This window comes from Eulemur rufifrons, chromosome 8, assembly GCF_041146395.1.
Source record: "Eulemur rufifrons isolate Redbay chromosome 8, OSU_ERuf_1, whole genome shotgun sequence".
In the NCBI taxonomy this organism is placed as follows: Eukaryota; Metazoa; Chordata; class Mammalia; order Primates; family Lemuridae; genus Eulemur; species Eulemur rufifrons.
In genome coordinates, this window is record NC_090990.1 from 100,989,240 (window position 1) to 101,007,650 (window position 18,411).

At 47.4% G+C, this 18,411-nt stretch overlaps 1 protein-coding gene across 3 annotated transcripts in view; it reads left to right on the forward strand.

The window, feature by feature from the left end:
* Nucleotides 1-14,409, forward strand: part of ADAR (adenosine deaminase RNA specific) — a 30,334-nt gene extending 15,925 nt beyond the window's left edge. For 2 of the 3 annotated variants that reach the window (XM_069480524.1, XM_069480525.1), the window contains exons 7-15: nt 6,046-6,193; nt 6,539-6,710; nt 7,022-7,115; nt 7,822-7,944; nt 8,236-8,369; nt 10,079-10,261; nt 10,724-10,836; nt 11,190-11,317; nt 11,496-14,409. In XM_069480524.1, the coding sequence (XP_069336625.1) occupies nt 6,046-6,193; nt 6,539-6,710; nt 7,022-7,115; nt 7,822-7,944; nt 8,236-8,369; nt 10,079-10,261; nt 10,724-10,836; nt 11,190-11,317; nt 11,496-11,733 (1,333 nt within the window). In that variant the 3' untranslated portion in view covers nt 11,734-14,409. Of the gene's footprint in view, nt 1-6,045; nt 6,272-6,538; nt 6,711-7,021; nt 7,116-7,821; nt 7,945-8,235; nt 8,370-10,078; nt 10,262-10,723; nt 10,837-11,189; nt 11,318-11,495 lie in introns of all 3 variants that reach the window. The other variant, XM_069480526.1, reaches the window with a different exon arrangement.
* The last annotated feature ends 4,002 nt before the right edge of the window (nt 14,410-18,411 follow it).

Genomic DNA, 18,411 nt, shown 5'->3' on the forward strand with positions numbered 1-18,411 from the left:
TGTAATCCTAGCACTCTGGGAGGCCGAGGCAGGAGGCTCGCTCGAGGTCAGGAGTTCGAGACTAGCCTGAGCAAGAGTAAGACCCCGTCTCTACTAAAATTAGAAAGAAATTATCTGGATAACTAAAAATATGTAGAAAAAATTAGCCGAGCATGGTGGCGCATGCCTGTAATCCCAGCTACTCGGGAGGCTGAGGCAGGAGGATTGCTTGAGCCCAGGAGTTTGAGGTTGCTGTGAGTTAGGCTGATGCCATGGCACTCTAGCCCAGGCAACAGAGTGAGACTGTGTCTCCAAAAAAATAAATAAATAAATAAATAAATAAACTACCTAGGCACAGTCCTAATAGGACATATATACTCAATATAGGCACTATATTAAGTAAAATGCTAATGAAAGATATAAAGGAAGACTTGATTAAATGGGGGGAAAATACTCTATTATTAGATAGGAAAATCTATTTTAAAGATGGCAGTTGTGCCCAGATTAATCTATACATTTATTGTGATCCCAATAAAAATGCTAGTAGAATTTATTTTATAACTAGAAAACTTGATTCTGAAGTTCATATGATAAATAAATTTGCAAGAATAGCTAAGAAAATTCTGAAAAAGGAGCAATAAAGCATATTGGCCCTAGCAGACATTAAAATAGTGTTATGCTGGCATGTGGATAGAAGGGCAGATGAGTAGAACAGAATGGAGCACCTAAAAGTATAGATAAATATGAGTGGGAATTTTGTACATGTAAAGATTAGGCTTCAAATCAATGAGGAGACGATGAGTTATTCAGTAATGATGTTGGCAGTGCTGACCGTCCATCTTTAAAAAAAAAAAAAAAAAACAAGGCTGGGCTCACGCCTGTAATGTTAGCACTCAGGGAGACCGAGGCAGGAGTACTGCTTCAGCTCAGGAGTTCGAGCCCAGCCTGAGCAAGACTGAGAGCCCGTCTCTACTAAAAATAGAAAAATTAGCCAGATGTCATGGCACACACCTGTATTGCCAGCTTCTCAGGAGGCTAAGGCAAGAGGATCACTTGAGCCCAGGAGTTTGAGGTTGCAGTGAGCTATGATGATGCCACTGCACTCTAGTCCATGCAACAGAGCGAAACTCTGTCTCAAAAAAAAAAGAATAAAATAAAATTTTTTTAAAAAGCAGAGCCTGTGTGTCTTTCCCTATACCTAAATTCCAGTGGATGCAAGATTTATATGTAAAATAAATGAAATCATAAGATCACTAGATAGAAAGCAAGGATGTTTTTATTTATTTATTGCCACGGTTTTCTGACTAGTCATAAGGATGTTTTTAGAACCTTGTAGTGGCAAAGCCCTTACAATCAAGATAAAACATAAAGTCCTAAAGGAAAAAGACTGGGAAATATGACTATAAGAAAAATTGGTTTGTAGTAAAAGGACTAGCTGAGAAAAAAAATACTTGGCAATACACAACAGCCCAAGGGATAATTTCTTTAATACATAAAGGATTCTGAAGAAAATCTAACAGAAAAATAGACAAAGTACATGAACTATACATTTACAGAAAAAGCAACATAATGAATTAGTAATAAATAAAAAGGTGCTCAGTCTTACCTTGCAAATTAAATTTGTACTTTGACAGTGTACTTACACCAACAGTGATGTGATTCATAATCCTCATTGTAGCCAAGGGTAGAGAGCAATGCCTTCAACCTAGCAGGCAATACACACGCAAAGTATACATGACAAGTACAATTAATTTCATTGCAGCATTATGATAGGGAAAGACTCGAAATGGTCTAAAGCTCCATCATTTGCAGACTGGTTAAGTAAACTATGGTAAACCCACACTAAGGAATACTAAGTAGCCATTAAAAAGAATAGGACATCTATGTGAAACGGTCTGTAAGGTCTATTGCAAAGTGAGAAAGCAAGATAGAAAGTGAGCAGAGAGATGAAAATAGTGTGCTTGTATATGCATGGAATATTTTCTTAAAGGTTTAAAATAAACTGGTAACTACATTTGCTTCTGCGGAAGGAGGGACACTTTTATTATATACTCTTAACTGTGTTTGAATTTTTATCTGCGTGGTATCCAGCTTTTCAATTTTGAAAAGTCATTAAGGAGAAAAGCGCATAAAAATGGTATCTTGTTATTTCAAATTTGTCTCTCTTCAGTAGTAAGTAATGTCATTCATTCATTCATGTTTATATGTTATTTGCATTTCCTTTTCTGTGAACCACCTGTTCTCGTCCTTTTCTTTTGGGTTGTACTCTTTATTGATATGTAAGAGCTTTTAACATAATAAAAAAAACTAGCTCTTTGATCATTTAGAACATTCAGACTAGAGGGGGCCAGAAAAGGTCCTCTTACCCTCTCCCTCGGGCAGGATACGTCTGCTCATGTTTAAGCCGCCTAGGAAAGGAGAGGCATGGTCTCCCTCCAGCTGCTCTTCTGTTAGTTCACATCCTTCGCTCTCAATAAGCCCTCCCTTATCTTTAAGCACAGTCCTTCATCTGATAAGTCCGTCCATTTCCTCATTCTCTTCTGTGAAATCTTCTGTAAGATCCTTTCTAGGACTTCAGGTCAGTCTTTCATTCAGAATATAAGAACTTTCTATGAACTAGATGAAGGATATGAAAAATTGCTGCCTCTGTATGTGCAGCAGATGTGTAACCCTAACACAGTGTTGGAATGTGCCGTATGGAGGTAAATGCAGTGTGCCGTAGGGACACAGAGGACTTGCTGCCAGTGTCTCCTGGGTGATCGAGGAAGGTTGCATAGAGAGGGGAAATGGCTGTCTGACTTGGTAGCTACGTTTATTGACCATCTCATACAATAACACAACATTACCTCCTTTTTAATGTGACTTATGCTGGATCCTCTTTTTTTCCTTTCTCTCAACACTTTTTCTTGGCAGCCTTAACTAATTTAATGACTTTTAATATCTAAATGCTGAGACCACTCAGAGCTTCAGATTCCTCTCTCCAGCTGCTTACTTGTCACTTGGACTTGGACAGACATCTCTAATATGACATGTCCAAAGCAGAACTCTTGATTTTTGCCCTTTTTTTCCCCCAGTCTTTCCTATCTCAGTAAATGACTCTGCTGTCTACCCAGGTGCTCAAACCAGCAACCTGAAATCATCTCTTCCTCCATCCCTCTTCACGTCCTTTGGCCAGCCTATTCTGAAGTTCTGTTGGTTATACCTACAATTTCTATCCTAAATCCCTTCCTCTTGTTTCCACCTCCAGTGTCAGCCCTCTAGTTGGAGCCACTATCTTCTTTCACCTAGACCAACACAGTAGCCTTCTAACTGCTCTCTCTACTTTATTCATTCAACACATACTTATGGAGTACCTTCTATGCGTTAGAACAGGAGCCAGGCATTAACCAGCAGTCACCTGAAGAAATGTAAGGTCTCATATTCAATGTGTATTTCAAAGGTGCAGTGAGAATCTATTATAGCACGACTTGACTTAGTAAGGAGAGCAGGGAGGGCTTCCCCAAGAAGTGATGCCTGAGCTGAGGCCTTAAGGATGATTAAGAGGGAGAGACAGAGGTTTCTAGGCAAAGGACATAGTACACATCCTGTGGGCGGTGGGTGGAGAACAGAGCTAGTAAAGGGGCTGAAAGAAGGCCCCGGTGGGTGGAGCAGAGGGCACCAGGGCAGCCTGGTGCTGTGAGTGGAGACGGTTGCCCTGGCCCACAAGGGCCTGCCTTGTAGGTTCTGTGTGCTTTTACCACAAAAGCAGTAGAAAGCCATTGAAGGTTGTAATAAAGAACTGTCACTTGTCCTCTCCCCACACACTCTTGCCCCCTTCCCAGCATTCTTCTGCTTCATTTTCTTTCCTACTCTGAGAGAACCACTTCAGACCTTTGCCTTTTTCTTCAGATTTCCACTGACATCCCAGTTCCCCACTCTAAACTGATGACCTTACCTCATACTTAATTGGGAAAATATCAATAATCATATGAGAAATGTCTTATTTTCCCATTACCAAGCCACCTCCTGACCTCCATCAGTACCTTGTGTCTGCACCAGCAAGTGAAGGAAGCACCCTGCCTCCTGTCCCTGCGTCCTGGACCCCGCTCCCTCTCATTTGCCCTAGGACTCTGCTTCTGTTATCTCCTCACCTCAGTTGTTCCCTCTCTGTCGGATCATTCCCATCAGCCTGTAAACATGTCCATGCCCATCTTGTAAAAACCTTCCCTCTACCCTGTATCTCCTTCCAGGTACCACCTCACTTCTCTGCTTCTCTTACAGCCAAAACTCTCAAAAGAATTGTTCGTATTCATTGTCTCCACTTTCTTAACTCATTCCACTAAAAAGACTAACCACTAGCCACAGGTGTGGTTATTGAGCACTTGAGCTGTGGCTAGTGTGTCTGAGGCACTAAATTATTAATTGTATTTCATTTTGATTCATTTAAATTCGATAGCTTCATGCGGCTAGTGGCTACCATATTGGACAGCACAGCTCTGAAGGATTTTAATTCATAATTAACAAACTTTATCATATATATGTATATATATCATACACATATAAAACTTTGTGCATAAGGCCAGGTGTGGCGGCTCATGCCTGTAATCTTTGCCCTCTGGGAGGCCGAGGCAGGAGGATCATTTGAGGTCAGGAGTTCGAAACCAGCCTCAGCAAGAGTGAGACCCTGTCTCTACTAAAAATAGAAAGAAATTAGCTGGGTTTGTTGGCACATGCCTGTAGTCCCAGCTACTCAGGAGGCTGAGGTAGGAGGATCGCTTGAGCCCAGGAGTTTGAGGTTGCTGTGAGCTAGGCTGACGCCACGGCACTCTAGCCCAGGCAACAGAGCCAGACTCTGTCTCAAAGAAACCCAAAAAACTTTGTGCATAAGAGTTCATATTCTTTTCAAATGCATAGAGTCATCATGAGATTCTCCTGGATCCCTCAGGGAAAGATCCTACACAGTTTAGCCCAGACCCCGTCTCCATCTTCTTCTTGCCCCTCTCCCTCTCATTCTGAACCGAAGCCCACTGGCCTGCATAAACCTGCCGGCATGGGCAAAGAAAGGACTGAAGACATTCACCTGCTTAGGATAGTTAAGGAATAGTGAGAAACTCGGTGTGGTTGAACATAAGATTGATTCCTTTTACTGCCTGAGCTGGTAAATCTTGATACTGAAGCCCCTGTTATGTGCAGTTTGATTATCCAAAGCTGGGTTCCTAGCCAGTAGATTAGGATCTGGTTGAAAGATACGATTCTTAACACCTTGTCTGGTAGGTTTCGAAACTATTTTGCTCCATCGTGCTCTTCCCTCTGTGTTTGTGGAAATCCCCAGCCAGGAGCGATGGGGCCCTCCCTGCCCCACTTGTACACTTACTGTCAGCAGAGCTCATGGGCCCAAGACCCAGCCACTTACCCCTACGGCCATCTCAAGCCTGCCAGGAGTCAAAAAATAACTCCCTCAGAAAGGCTTGGTTCCCTGGCCTAAGGCAGACCTTGCCATAATGACCTGCTGTCAAGGGGACAGGTTAAGTCCCCTTGAGCTAATCAGGAAGTGAATGAGGAAATGGAATTGTGCTTTGAAAAATCACACAGTGTGTTACGTAACAATGATTCACGTGGGGAGAAAGTTATTCCCTTCTCATTTCTGTTTAAGTTAAGAAGAAAGTCCAACTTTGGTGCTAGTATTTCTTTAAACACTCTCTAATACCTCCTGATCTTCCATATGGGAAAGACAGGCCCAGAGCCTTTGCAGGTAACAGTATCTGGTCAGAATTAAATAACTTCAATTTATGGCAGGTGATACGAGTTTTCCATTTACATATGAAGTTTCTTTTTTAAATGTGCCTATATTTTTAAAGAGTTGGGGGGGGGAGTAATAATGCAGGTGATACTGGATCTAACACTGTAATTGTCTACTGTAATTCATGAGTGACCAAAATCTGGAAAATGCTGCCTTAGAAACAGCTGTCAAGATTGATGAGTCCATAGGTTTGTATGACTGGTCACATCTTAAGGAAAACTAGCTCTTCCCTGGAACAGCTGTCAAGGCCTGCTGCTTGTCTTGATTCCCTGCCTCTCATCCCAAAGGTTCGTTTACCAAGCAAAAGTTGGGGGTCGCTGGTTCCCAGCCGTGTGCGCACACAGCAAGAAGCAAGGCAAGCAGGAAGCAGCAGATGCCGCTCTCCGTGTCTTGATTGGGGAGAACGAGAAGGCAGAACGCATGGGTTTCACAGAGGTAACCCCAGTGACAGGGGCCAGTCTCAGAAGAACTTTGCTCCTCCTCTCAAGGTCCCCAGAAGCACAGCCAAAGACAGTTAAGACGTCTACTTTTGGTGCTATCTTTTTTTGTGGGGGGGGCTCCTGCTAACTCCTGTCTGGGTGGAGTTGGCCGTGACTTGCTGTCATGTGAGTTATTCCTAGGCTTTAGTATTAGCCTCAGTAGAGCATATAACTGTGACAGTAGATGTGAGAGGGAAAAGACGGCTCATGTATCAAGTAGAACTTGATCTCCCTGCCCACTGTGACTATGGTGGACGCAGCCTCGGCTCCATGGTCCTGACGCAGCCTCCTGTCCCCACAGCTCCCTCTCACTGGCAGCACCTTCCACGACCAGATAGCCATGCTGAGCCACCGGTGCTTCAACGCCCTCACTAACAGTTTCCAGCCGTCCTTGCTTGGCCGCAAGATCCTGGCTGCCATCATCATGAAGAAAGACTCTGAGGACATGGGTGTTGTAGTCAGCTTGGGGACAGGTGAGTGAGGTTCTGGAACACGTTCTTCCAGGCCGTCTGCCTCCCACAGTGCCCAGAAGCCAGTCCTTGTCATCTTCCCCTGGAGTCTATGACAGGGACCCCAAGGCAGGGGCAAAAAACTTACATTTCATTTTAGCTACAGCCCATTCAGAGTGAGGAACACGTAATATCCTAGAGAAGAGGCTATGGGAGTCAAGGAGCTGATAACTTGAGGCTGTTTGTTCCCTTAAGCTTTAAGAACAAACAGCCTTCACCCTATTCATCATCATTTTCCTTCAATTATTCCATTTTTGTTTTAAATGCCTTGCCAGGGAATCGCTGTGTGAAGGGAGATTCCCTCAGCCTAAAGGGAGAAACTGTCAACGACTGCCACGCGGAAATCATCTCCCGCAGAGGCTTCATCAGGTGAGCGAGATCAGAGCAGGCTGGCCGCCGGCTGTGAAGCAAGCGTCACTGCTCTGCTCCACACCTGCTGCCGCAGGGCGCTGGGCTCCGGCACAGCCTCTGAAGCCCCATCAGACTGGCAGCCGTTGCTCTTAGCCTGTCCATTTGAACCTGTCTTACGGAATCGATCTCCTCTGTGACCCGGGCTGCATCCTGCTACTCGGCCTGTTTTTAAGTGCTGTCCTTTTATCTACTAACTCCGCTTCATGTCCTTTTTAAAAAACACAAAATGACCTTTTGGTTCTCAGGGCCTTGGAATGAGGCAGCCTTCTATCTCCATTGCAGGACCTGTGAACAACCTCAACATCCCTGCCAGCTTTCTCCTCTAATTCACCTTTTCTTTAATTTATGACGGGAGAGACTAGGGTAGAAGCCACAGCCTCCTGTAGCCCTTGAATCAGTTTGTTCTGCCCTAGAATCCCTGTAGCCACTGTAGCGAGGAGCCCTCAGCAGAAACGAAACTGACCCAAAAGGCCAACTTTGCTTTATGGAAGGCTAAGGTCTCCCAAGGAGAATTTCCCACCACTTCTTTCTACCTGAGAAATTGTGAAAGGTCTGCACCATTAAGACTTTTCCTTACCTGGGGCTCAGATAGAGGTCAGATTATAGAACCAGCTGCTCTTCCCAGAATTGAACCTGTCTTCCTAACCAGATTTTCTTTTTGTAGGTTTCTCTACAGCGAGTTAATGAAATACAATCCCCAGACTGCGAAGGATAGTATATTTGAACCTGCTAAGGGAGGAGAAAAGCTCCAAATAAAAAAGACCGTGTCGTTCCATCTCTACATCAGGTTTGCATAGTCTCTGTTGCTGCCGAGCCAGCCTGCCAGGCTCCCAGGATTGGGTATCCGAGGGCTCCTGGCCCGTAAATCAGACCTTGTACAATAAACCACAATCCACTCTGGGTTTGAGATACATGCCCGGTGCAGAAGGGCTCACATAACGCTGCTGTCCACCTCCAGCATCCTGTGGTAGTACTCAGAAAACATTCCGTGTTTCTACCCCATCTGACTGTTCTTGAGCCCCAGGAAATTGGGGAAAATGTGCACAGGTGAGTTTGAACAGATGCCCCTGTTTTGCAGCACCGCCCCCTGCGGAGATGGTGCCCTCTTTGACAAGTCCTGCAGTGACCGGGCTGTGGAAAGCACAGATTCCCGCCACTACCCTGTCTTTGAGAACCCCAAACAAGGCAAGCTCCGCACCAAGGTGGAGAACGGTGAGTGACATGGGCCCTCCCTCCTTCCCGCAAAGGGCGCTGCCAGGCCCCAGGGCCCCAAGTCTTCTGCAGGATTGCCACTGGGCACCGGGGTGTTGTTCACAGGAGAGGGAAGATCTGAGTGGAGGAGGTCTGTAGGAGGATCAAGGTTCCATCTTGAATTTGTTCGTTTGGGAGACCTGGGAAATCTCCAAATCAAATAGGAGGTGGAGGTGCCCACCTTGAGCTCGGAGGAGAGAGCCTGGCTAGAAAGAAAAACGTGGGCGTCCTCCCCCTGTAGGATCTTCACAACAGTGGGAACAGGAAGGATTAGCTCGGGGAGGGTGGAGGAAATGAAGAGAAAGTGATGCAGAACCAAGCCCTGAGGAGTTGGCAGATGAGGGTGCTCGTGCCTGGTTTCCCTCCTGTGCAGCTCGCTGCTGATTTTACACCTGGTCCACTAGCTCCTCCTTCTCTCCTGTCTTCTCCTGTCCCCTGACTGTCTCTTCACATCCACTCCTGCTCCCTTGAGCCCACACTTCCGCAGTCATCAGAGTGGTCCTGACACCCTGCTAGATACCCTAGCTCACTGCTAGGGATTTGCCCAAGAGAAATGGAAACCTGTGTCCACACAAAAACTAGCACATGAATGTTCATAGCAGCATTAGTCATAATAGCCAAAAGAAGTGGAAGCAACCCAAATGTCCATCAACTGATGAATAAATAAAATGTGATATATCCATATAATAGAATATTATTTGGTCGTAAAAAGAAATGAAGTACCGATACATGCTTCCAATGTGGATGAGCTTGGAAACATTATACTCAATGAAAAAAGCCAGTCAGCTAAGATCACATATTGTGCTATTCATATGAAATGTCCAGAATAGACAAATCCACAGAGACAGAAAGCAGATTAGTGGTTGCCAGGGCTGGGGGTGAGAGGGTTGGAGGGAGATGAGGAGTGACTGCTAATGAGTAGGTTTCTTTTTGGAGTGACGAAATGTTCTAAAATTAACTGTGGTGAAGGTTGCAGAACTCTGTGAAAATTCTACAAACCACTGAATTGTATGCTTTCAGTGGGTGAATTGTATGGCATATGAATTATATCTCAATAAAGCTGTTATTTAAAAAAGAAAAGAAAACAACCCTGTAGCGGTTTCCCACTGCACTTCATAGAAAAGCAAACCTGCCGTGATCTCCCAGCCTCATCTGTGCCACTGTCCCCATCCCCACTAGTGCTATAGTCACACGGGCTCTTTGTCAGCGCCCTGAACAACCGAGCCCCTTGCTGCCTCAGGGCCTTCAGTTTTGTTTTGTGTGTCTGACACACTCCACCTCTTCCCCTTTAGGTCTCAGCCCCCCTGACTCTTCTGTCCCAGGAGGTTCCCCCCGTGGTCCTCCATCATAGCTCCCTCAAAGGCTTCAGAGCACTATTAGCAACTAGAATAAGTATGAATATATTGGTTTACTTGTCTAGTGTCTTTTCCATTCCTTTCTATGCCCTCACCCCCCGGCAAATGTTCTAGGAGGACAAGGATCTTACTTGGTTTTGCTCACTGTTGTTGCCCAGCACAAGCCTAGTGTCTGGCACCTAGTAGATACTGTGAAATGTATACACAATGGATGAATGAGTAGCCTGTGTCCCGAGCCCCAGGAGTACAAACACCACGCCAAGGAGGGGTTTGGTCCAGTGGTCCCTGTAGGTCTGACCCAAGTCTCTCACACAGGGGAAGGCACCATCCCTGTGGAGTCCAGTGACATTGTGCCTACGTGGGATGGCATTCGGCTCGGGGAAAGACTCCGTACCATGTCCTGTAGTGACAAAATCCTACGCTGGAACGTGCTGGGCCTGCAAGGGGCTCTGTTGACCCACTTCCTGCAGCCCGTGTATCTCAAATCTGTCACATTAGGTAAGGGACCTGCCTTGGGATCCGGAACCAGTCTGTCTTCCTCATGCCCAAATCCCAGGAAACTGCATGCTTTGTTGCCAGTTTCCCCTTTCCAAAGTGAACTTGCTTCAGTCGTCAGAAACGATTCTGAGTGTCCAGCCTGCTGTGGTAGAGAGGGTTGGGCGGCAAGCCTAAGTGAAAACACGCCAGGCCAGTCCTTTCAAGATGAATTAAAGAAACAGCAGCTTAAAACTGCAGCGCTTTAGTTTGGTTGTTCTCCACAGTCCTTGGCCTTACCTGGAACCTCTTATGTTGTGCTTAAATACTTGATGATCCCATATATATCCTGAGTAGCCACAATCAGAAGGCTTTTTCTCTGTCTTGACAACTCCATTTTGTACCTCCAAATTCCCCACATGCCTCTGCCTCTTAACAGCATTTGGTACGAACACAGGTGTATACATTTCTCTTTTTTGTACGCAGGTTACCTTTTCAGCCAAGGACATCTGACCCGTGCTATTTGCTGTCGTGTGACAAGAGATGGGAGTGCATTTGAGGATGGACTACGACATCCCTTTATTGTCAACCACCCCAAGGTGCTATAACCCCATTCTATTTGCCTTTGACATGTTTCTCCTTTTCAACCAATCCTGAAAGCAGAGCAAACATGTGCACTGTGGACAAGGCGAGCCTTTGTTCGTGCCCTAAGAACTTATCCTTTCCTCCTCTTGGATGCCAAGGGCTTTTCTTCTCTTAGTCTGTAATTCGTTTGAATCAAGCTGAAGGTAGTATGTCTAGAGTCTGCCCAAGCTTAGCCAAACAGAATCCTAGATAAAGAAGAAAGATCATGGCCCCACGCTCCCTCTTTCCTATGAGGCTTGGGTCCCTGCTTCAGAATCTTATTCCTGAAAGGTTTCCGTCTTTCTCCCATCACTTCTGGGATTCCTAGGTTGGCCGAGTCAGTGTATATGATTCCAAACGGCAATCCGGGAAGACAAAGGAGACAAGCGTCAACTGGTGTTTGGCTGACGGCTACGACCTGGAGATCCTGGACGGTACCAGAGGCACCGTGGACGGGTAAGGAGACGGACAGTGCAGCAAAGGCAAGGCCAGGCGTCCTGTCCTCACTCGCAAGGGTGCACCACATGTCTGCCCATCTCAGAACTTAAGAGCTACCTACCCTACCTTGTTTCTCCACTTCCGGGCCCCACCTTCCCTGGTTCCAGGTGAATAATGAATGCTTTTGTTCCTCCAGGCCACGGAATGAATTGTCCCGGGTCTCCAAAAAGAACATTTTTCTTCTATTTAAGAAGCTCTGCTCCTTCCGTTACCGCAGGGATCTACTGAAACTCCCCTATGGTGAGGCCAAGAAAGCTGCCCGTGACTATGAGATAGCCAAGAACTACTTCAAAAAAAGCCTGAAGGATATGGGCTATGGGAACTGGATAAGCAAACCCCAGGAGGAAAAGAACTTTTATCTCTGCCCAGTATAGTATGATCCAGTGACAGATGGATAGGGGTGTGTCACACTGGGGTGAGAGAGAGGTAGGTCGTAGCATTCCTTTTTATTTGCTCAAGGGATTTATTTCTCCTCCTTTTTTTCTCCCACCCGCAGTTGGAGTTACTGAGAACTTTGGTTTCCCATTTGCCCTGCTTTCTTTGGGATTGCTAGGCAGAGTCTGGTCAGGCGCCTCTTTTCCCATGTGAAGAGGCAGAGACTCAGGGGAGGGAAAAGGGTTTATCTTTTCCTTCCCTGCAAGGCGTAAGCAGTCACTGAGCGCCTATAGCCCATTTCCTCTGAAGTTTCGTTTTAGTTTTTTCCATTTCCTTTCCCTTTGTGTTTGCTACACTGACCTCTTGATTAGGCTCAGTCACCTCCGTGTGCGTCATATCAGGGACTGATGATTCATTTGTGAATTCTGCAGGCCCCTCTCCTTCCCCTTCTCCCCTTCTGATAGTCCTTCCTTGTGATCAAAGTTTCTCTTTCCCCTCCCCAAGAGGGTAAAGAGGTGAACTTAAAGAATTTGATGAAACATTTACAAGGGCAGCAGTTTAAAACTGCAGTCAGTGCCAGTGGAAGTGCTATCAGAATCTGCAAATAATGCTTAGCGATCTTCCCATCTTGCACTTTAGCCAGCTTGTCGGGGGCGGGGCATGGGGTAAGGCAGGGAAAGCTGCCACTCTGGAAGCCTATCCCTTGCCCAGGCAGCAGCGAAGGCCAGTACCAGCCAGGCTGGGCCAGGGGAGTTGCCCAAGCAGTAGCTGAGGTTCCTGCCTGCAGGTGACACAGACCACTTCCCAGGGAGCACAGATATTCCTTGGAATATTTCCAAGCTCCAGCCACTTCTACTCCTAGAACATTCTTAAGAATTTGCCCTGCCAGTGTGGAGTATAAGACCATAGGCCCCAAACAACTGGTGGGGAAAAAAAAAGTCCAGGACAAGTCCTAGAAGGTCAAATCATTTCTGCTCAGATAATCAGGAATTCGCAAGAATAAGGGCAAAAAATCATGTTGGTTCAGATCACTGTTCCACCTGGCATCATATTTCTCATGACAGCAACACCCAGGGAAATTGACTAAGTCGTATGCAAATTAGGAGTTTTAAAAGAATGCCATAGGTGTTGATTTTTTTTTTTTTTTTTTTTTTTTGGTGAGGCGGAGTCTCGCTCTATTGCCCAGAGTGAGTGCCGTGGTGTCAGCCTAGCTCACAGCATATAGGTGTTGATTCTTAACTGCTACGGATAACCTATAACTGAGCAGATTTAAAATTCAGAGGTACTTTTCCATGTATCCAAGCACTTTCACTTTGCCAGATGGCTTCAGAAGTTGGTTCGTGGGCAGGGCACAGACCAGAGGTCTCCCTGCCTATTAGAGAATCCTTACAGGGTTGACATGCAACAGGGCAGTAGTTGCAGGTGAAAGGGCAGGTTGTCTTCAAACTCTGTGAGGTGGATCTTGGTCTGTACCTGCACCTAATGTTGACTCATGTGGTCAGAGCCTGTGGCCTCTCTCTGGGGTTCAGCTCTGGGGCTAAATCAGCCAGACATGCTCAAGAGGACTACAGGGGTGCCGCTGCCTTCGGGACCTGAGCCTGCCTCCTTCCTGTAGATAATGTATCTTCATCTGGGAACATGCTGGGCCAATGCCGTCAGGTGACTTTCCGTCCCCACCCCACCCCAAACTGCGGACGAGTTCACCCACTGTCTGGCCCGCCTCTTCAACAGTAGATACATCCACATTTGCACTTTTATTCTTGGGGCCCGCTGCACCCTCTGTACTTTTGACCAAAAATTGACCAAAATAAGGAAACCCAAGTTTTTAAAATAGACTAAGGATGTCTCTGCGGAACACCAAAGTGTCCCAAGGAACTGGTAGGAAAATGGCACCTGTCTTCTGGGGTGGAAGGGGCCTGCCTGCTCCCTGGCCCTGTGAGTCTGCTGAAGGCACGTTAAATCAATGCTGACCCGCACATCTGGGGCAGAGAGATCTCGTGGTTCCCAGCCACTGGAAGGAAGCACATCCTCTCGGTTCTTCAGGCTGGAGGGTTATCACCTGCTGATTCCTCGGAATGTTTGGCCCTGCTGGTCCATCTTGGGCATTAGAATCTCCAGCAGAGCTCTGCCCAGCTGCCTCTTCTTTAATGGGGACAACAGGGGCTCTCAAGAGATCAGATCTCCCAATAGCCCCCACGATTTTCTCTAGCAAACTTGCAGTATTCAGTTGCTGCTGTAGGAAGAGAGCAAGGCATCCCTGAGCTCCACGTGTCTGCTGGAAATTAGTCATCAGGCCCTGCTTCACTGCGTCCCCAGGCCCCTCTGAATCACACAGGACAGAGGAGGCAGAGCTTCCGCCACTGTTCTCTTCATGTTTTTGTCCCATCTTTAATAAGCAGGACCCCTTCCCCCCAGCTTTTTTTTAATTATTTTTGTAGTTGATTTGTCTGAACTGTAGCTATTGTGCATTCTTTGAGTAATCATTTGTAAAAACTGTCAATGCTTGAAGCTACTTCCTTTATGTTGAAGTGAATTTGTTCGGTTTTGGGGTCACGGCAGTGACTCCAAGAGGAGAGTAGGGAAGAGCCCAAGCATAGACTTGGGTGCTACGATGGCTGCAGTCCAGTTTTATGATTCTGCTTTGTTGTATCCCTTGATAAGTGACTAACAGTATACATTCCTCATAAATAAAAAAAAAAAAAAAAAAGCACCTGAATTGTTAGAAAGCTTTAAATCTTGGTTTCTTGGGGGATATCAAAGTGGGGACAGAGGGACCTGTGGTCCTGGGATTTCTGGGAACAGCACCAGCTGCATCAGACATACAACCTAGGGATAAGGTCATCCCTCAGCCTGCAGAAAACAGCCAATACCTCCCTGTGCAGGTGAACTTGCGTCTGGGTGGGGTGGGGGCACATCAGGCACCTCTTGGTTCCTTCCCAGCTCCGCACACCTCCTTCCCCATCAGAGCACACTATTCAATAGCTTGTCCTGAGGGAATTGATATGTAAGATTTCAAGGCCCAGAGTAGGAAAACACCCTTGAGAAAACACCCCTTCCCAGCCACTGGAAGGAAGCACATCCTCTGGTTCTTCAGGCTGGAGGGTTATCACCTGCTGATTCCTCGGAATGTTTGGCCTTGCTGGTCCATCTTGGGCATTAGAATCTCCAGCAGAGCTCTGCCCAGCTGCCTGGATCACAATTATGTACACAATTCTAGCTCTCCTTCATGGGTATTTCTCTACCTCTCCGAACCTCCCTATCCCCAGCCATTGTGCCTGCAGGGCTGTGCACATTTGGAGTAAAGTTGTGGCCAGGACCAGGACAGGCTTGGCTGCAGTCTTAGGAGACAGACCATTTGCTTTTTACTTCATAGATAGCATCCGAAATATCTCTCTATCTTAAATTTCAAAGAGAATGTACTTCCTTCCACATCGTAACTTACTCCAGAATTTCTTTAAGACTCATCCTGGACTTTTTAGAAATAATCATACCAGAGGACGTAAAATACCTAACAGTGAGGCTAAGTCACAATAAACCTTCTTCATCATCCATTATACGGATGGAACAACTGAGGCCAGGAGGGCCAGTGACACATTTGGGGGCATATTACATAAGGACCAGAGCTCCACATGGTGTCATTCATAGTCTGTTGAAAAACAGTGCTGGGTGAACTGAACAGTTTTTAATTTAAAGACTGTGAAAGATAATGTCTGTATGATGTACCAGGAACCTCAAGTGCCTCTGTCTCTGTTCTCAGGCAGCTCCTGGTTTCTGAGGGAAATGTAGTGCCAGTCTTTTAGAAAGTAGACAGTTTCCTTAAAGCCTAAGGCGAGCACCCAGACCCTGTCTGCAGAGGGACAAGACTGTCCTCCCACCACCCACCCTAAGTGGGCTGGGAAGTAGGGCTGCCCTGCAGGAGGACCGGGGATTTTCTTCAGCTCATCATTTCAATTGCTGGTGACCTTGCATTTCATTTGGGGGCCCGCAGTTTAACACTGTTTCCAGGATTTGGGCCCGGATCAAACCGGGGTTCTGGGAGCAGGTCAGGCCTCAGGCAGACTGTAGCTTTGACTTCTCAGAGCGCAGGGGCCATGAGGAAACCCCGGCCATCCCTGCCTCCGGGAGACTCTGCCCAGCCCCTTACAGAGGGTCCTCCCCAGGGGCGATTTCTGGGCTCTGTCTACTCCAGGCCCAGCCATATGGCCATTTCTTTTCCATCTGATGAGTGGATTTATAAGGCAACAAATCACAATAATTCAACAGCACACTGTTACCACTCACCTTTTCTTTGGATTCTTATAATGTCTCACAAGTCCAATTTCTCCAGCATTCTCCCTTTTTCCTGTATTTGCCAACCCTGGCCCACGCGGGCTCCCCCCTCCAAGCCCAAATACAACAGAGTGACAAGACAACTTTGGAAACCACTTTCTTTACGAGAATCTTGAGTTCCTAATGAGTCTGGCCTGGGGTGGGCTAGACCAGTGCAAATATTGCAGGAGTGCGGACAGGAGAGGCCAAGGGCAGTGTGGGGATGGGGGACACCAAGGGTGGGGGAGTGAGGTGTCCTAACGATTCCTAGACCTACAGTCCCTGAGGAACCATGTGACTGTCACACTGACCTTTTGGGCCTGTCGGGATGAATATTAAAAGGTGGCTGCTGCTGCTCTGTCTAGTCAGGGTTGGTGAGTGGGAGTCCGGCCAGCACCAGTCGGGCTGTGAGGGAGGCTGTGACACCAGCCCAACTCTGCCTAGAAACACAGGGTGACAACTGCAACCAACTCCACTCTGGCTTGGGGAGTGACTCAGAGAAGGCCCTGAGTGCCCCTTGCTTTCCTCCCAAGGAGCCTCTTCTTCCACCTGCCTCAAAGCTACAGCAAGAGCGTAGGCTTTGGGGAAGTCTTAGGTTTCAGGCCCCACACGACTCACCAACTGTCACTTGGTTTCTCTGAGCCTCATTTCTCTTCTGTAAAACAAGGGCCCCTTCCCTGTAGGATTGTTGTGAGGAATAAAGACAGCGCCTCCGAAGGAACTGGCACAGAGCAGACCCTTAGTAAACAGCAGCTAATCTGGGGATTCGGAGAGGACACACACAAAGGCCAAAGCCCCCAAATTGTCCAAAGAGCATTCCTTATTTCAAGGCCACTAGGGGGAAATGGTCTTGCCCTTCATCTGCAGGTAGCCTTCAGCAGAACACGCCATCCGGGGGCTGTCTGTGTCTTGTTTGCTTTTAAATTTTCAATAACTTGATGCCAGCTGTTCCAGTATTCCATACCTCACTGGCAGGAAGCTGCCTTCCTCCCATTACAATGCCAACTGTCAAAAGCAGAGAGCCTGTGCATGCCTTCTTTTCAGACAAAAATAGTTACCAGATCACCTGTGGCCTTCCCATCTCTGATGGAGATAATCCCAGCTCAGTTCCTCCCTTCACCCCTCCCAAACCCACTTTGCTCTGGGTTTCAATCCAGTTTTTTCCACCTCCCTCTTCAGATCTGGAGCCTCCTCCAGTCCTTGCCCAGCACTGAGCTGGGTGCCCAGTTCTCTCCAGAGACAGCCCCACCATGGAAAGGAGGCGAGGGGCTTCCCTGACATCACCAAGGTAAGAGGACATAGGACCCAAGAGTGGAAGAAACTGGTTCCCCAAAGCTTTCCAATGCCCTTAAGTGTTCAACTCTGTCCTGACACATGGTGACACCTTGCCCATGCAGTGGAGCTCTCCTTCCTCTACCTCTGCCCTCGTCCCTATTGTGGTGGTCCCCACAGGCACCCAGAGACGGAGGGAACAGCACTTCCCAGGTAACCCTTCCATGCACATTGACCTCTTTCTTCCCTGCTGCAGCCCTCAGCCAGCTCCGTCATCCTCATTTCACAGATGCAGAACAGCAAGGTCAGAGTTAAGTGCCTTATACAAGGTCGGGCAGCAACCTCTGAGCCTCAGTTTCTTTATGTGTTAAATGGGTTGTGGAAAGGACTTGAATAAGCTGCTTTATACCATCCCCTCTAGCACTGTTCGCTGACCGACTTGGAGAACAGCCACAGAGGCAGCTGATGGGGCCTCCCTGGTGGCCCAGGCCCTGGGAGAGCCAGGAGGGCAGGCTTGAAGCTGGCACCCTACCCTTAAGATGGAGGGTTCCTTTCCTGTTGCTGATTTGAGTTCCAGGACACTTTCCCCAAGCCTGAGTTTGAGGAAGGTTCAGGCACAATACATGCCACTCTCACTTTTCTGTTCTAGAAGAGGAAAGTGTCCATGGAGCAGAGACACTCCCCCTGCTACCAAAAAGCGACGTCCGTGAGCACACTTTGACAGGCGGGGAAATGCACTGAGGCGCATCTCACGCAGCTCCTGGCTGAATGTCCCACTGATGTTCTTCCACAGCCAGTACGGGACCAGAGCAGCCTGGGGTCCCTGAGCACACACCTGTGTCGGAAGGGGCCCACCCAGAAGCGAGGCAGGGCCAGGGCAAGGGCTTGAAATGGAGTCAAACTTTGCTGAGGATGTGCCAGAGAGAAGCCCACCCACCCATGAGACTCCTAGGACAGCCCCTGTAAGGTTCCCTCCAGCGGCATTCCCCAAGCTCCCCAGGTCCAGGCCCTGTTGGGGGAGACTAGGTTTGTTCAGGGAAGAGAAGGGGCAAAGGTGGGGGCCGGGCGGGAGGTTGGCGTGATGGTCAGGTGACCCC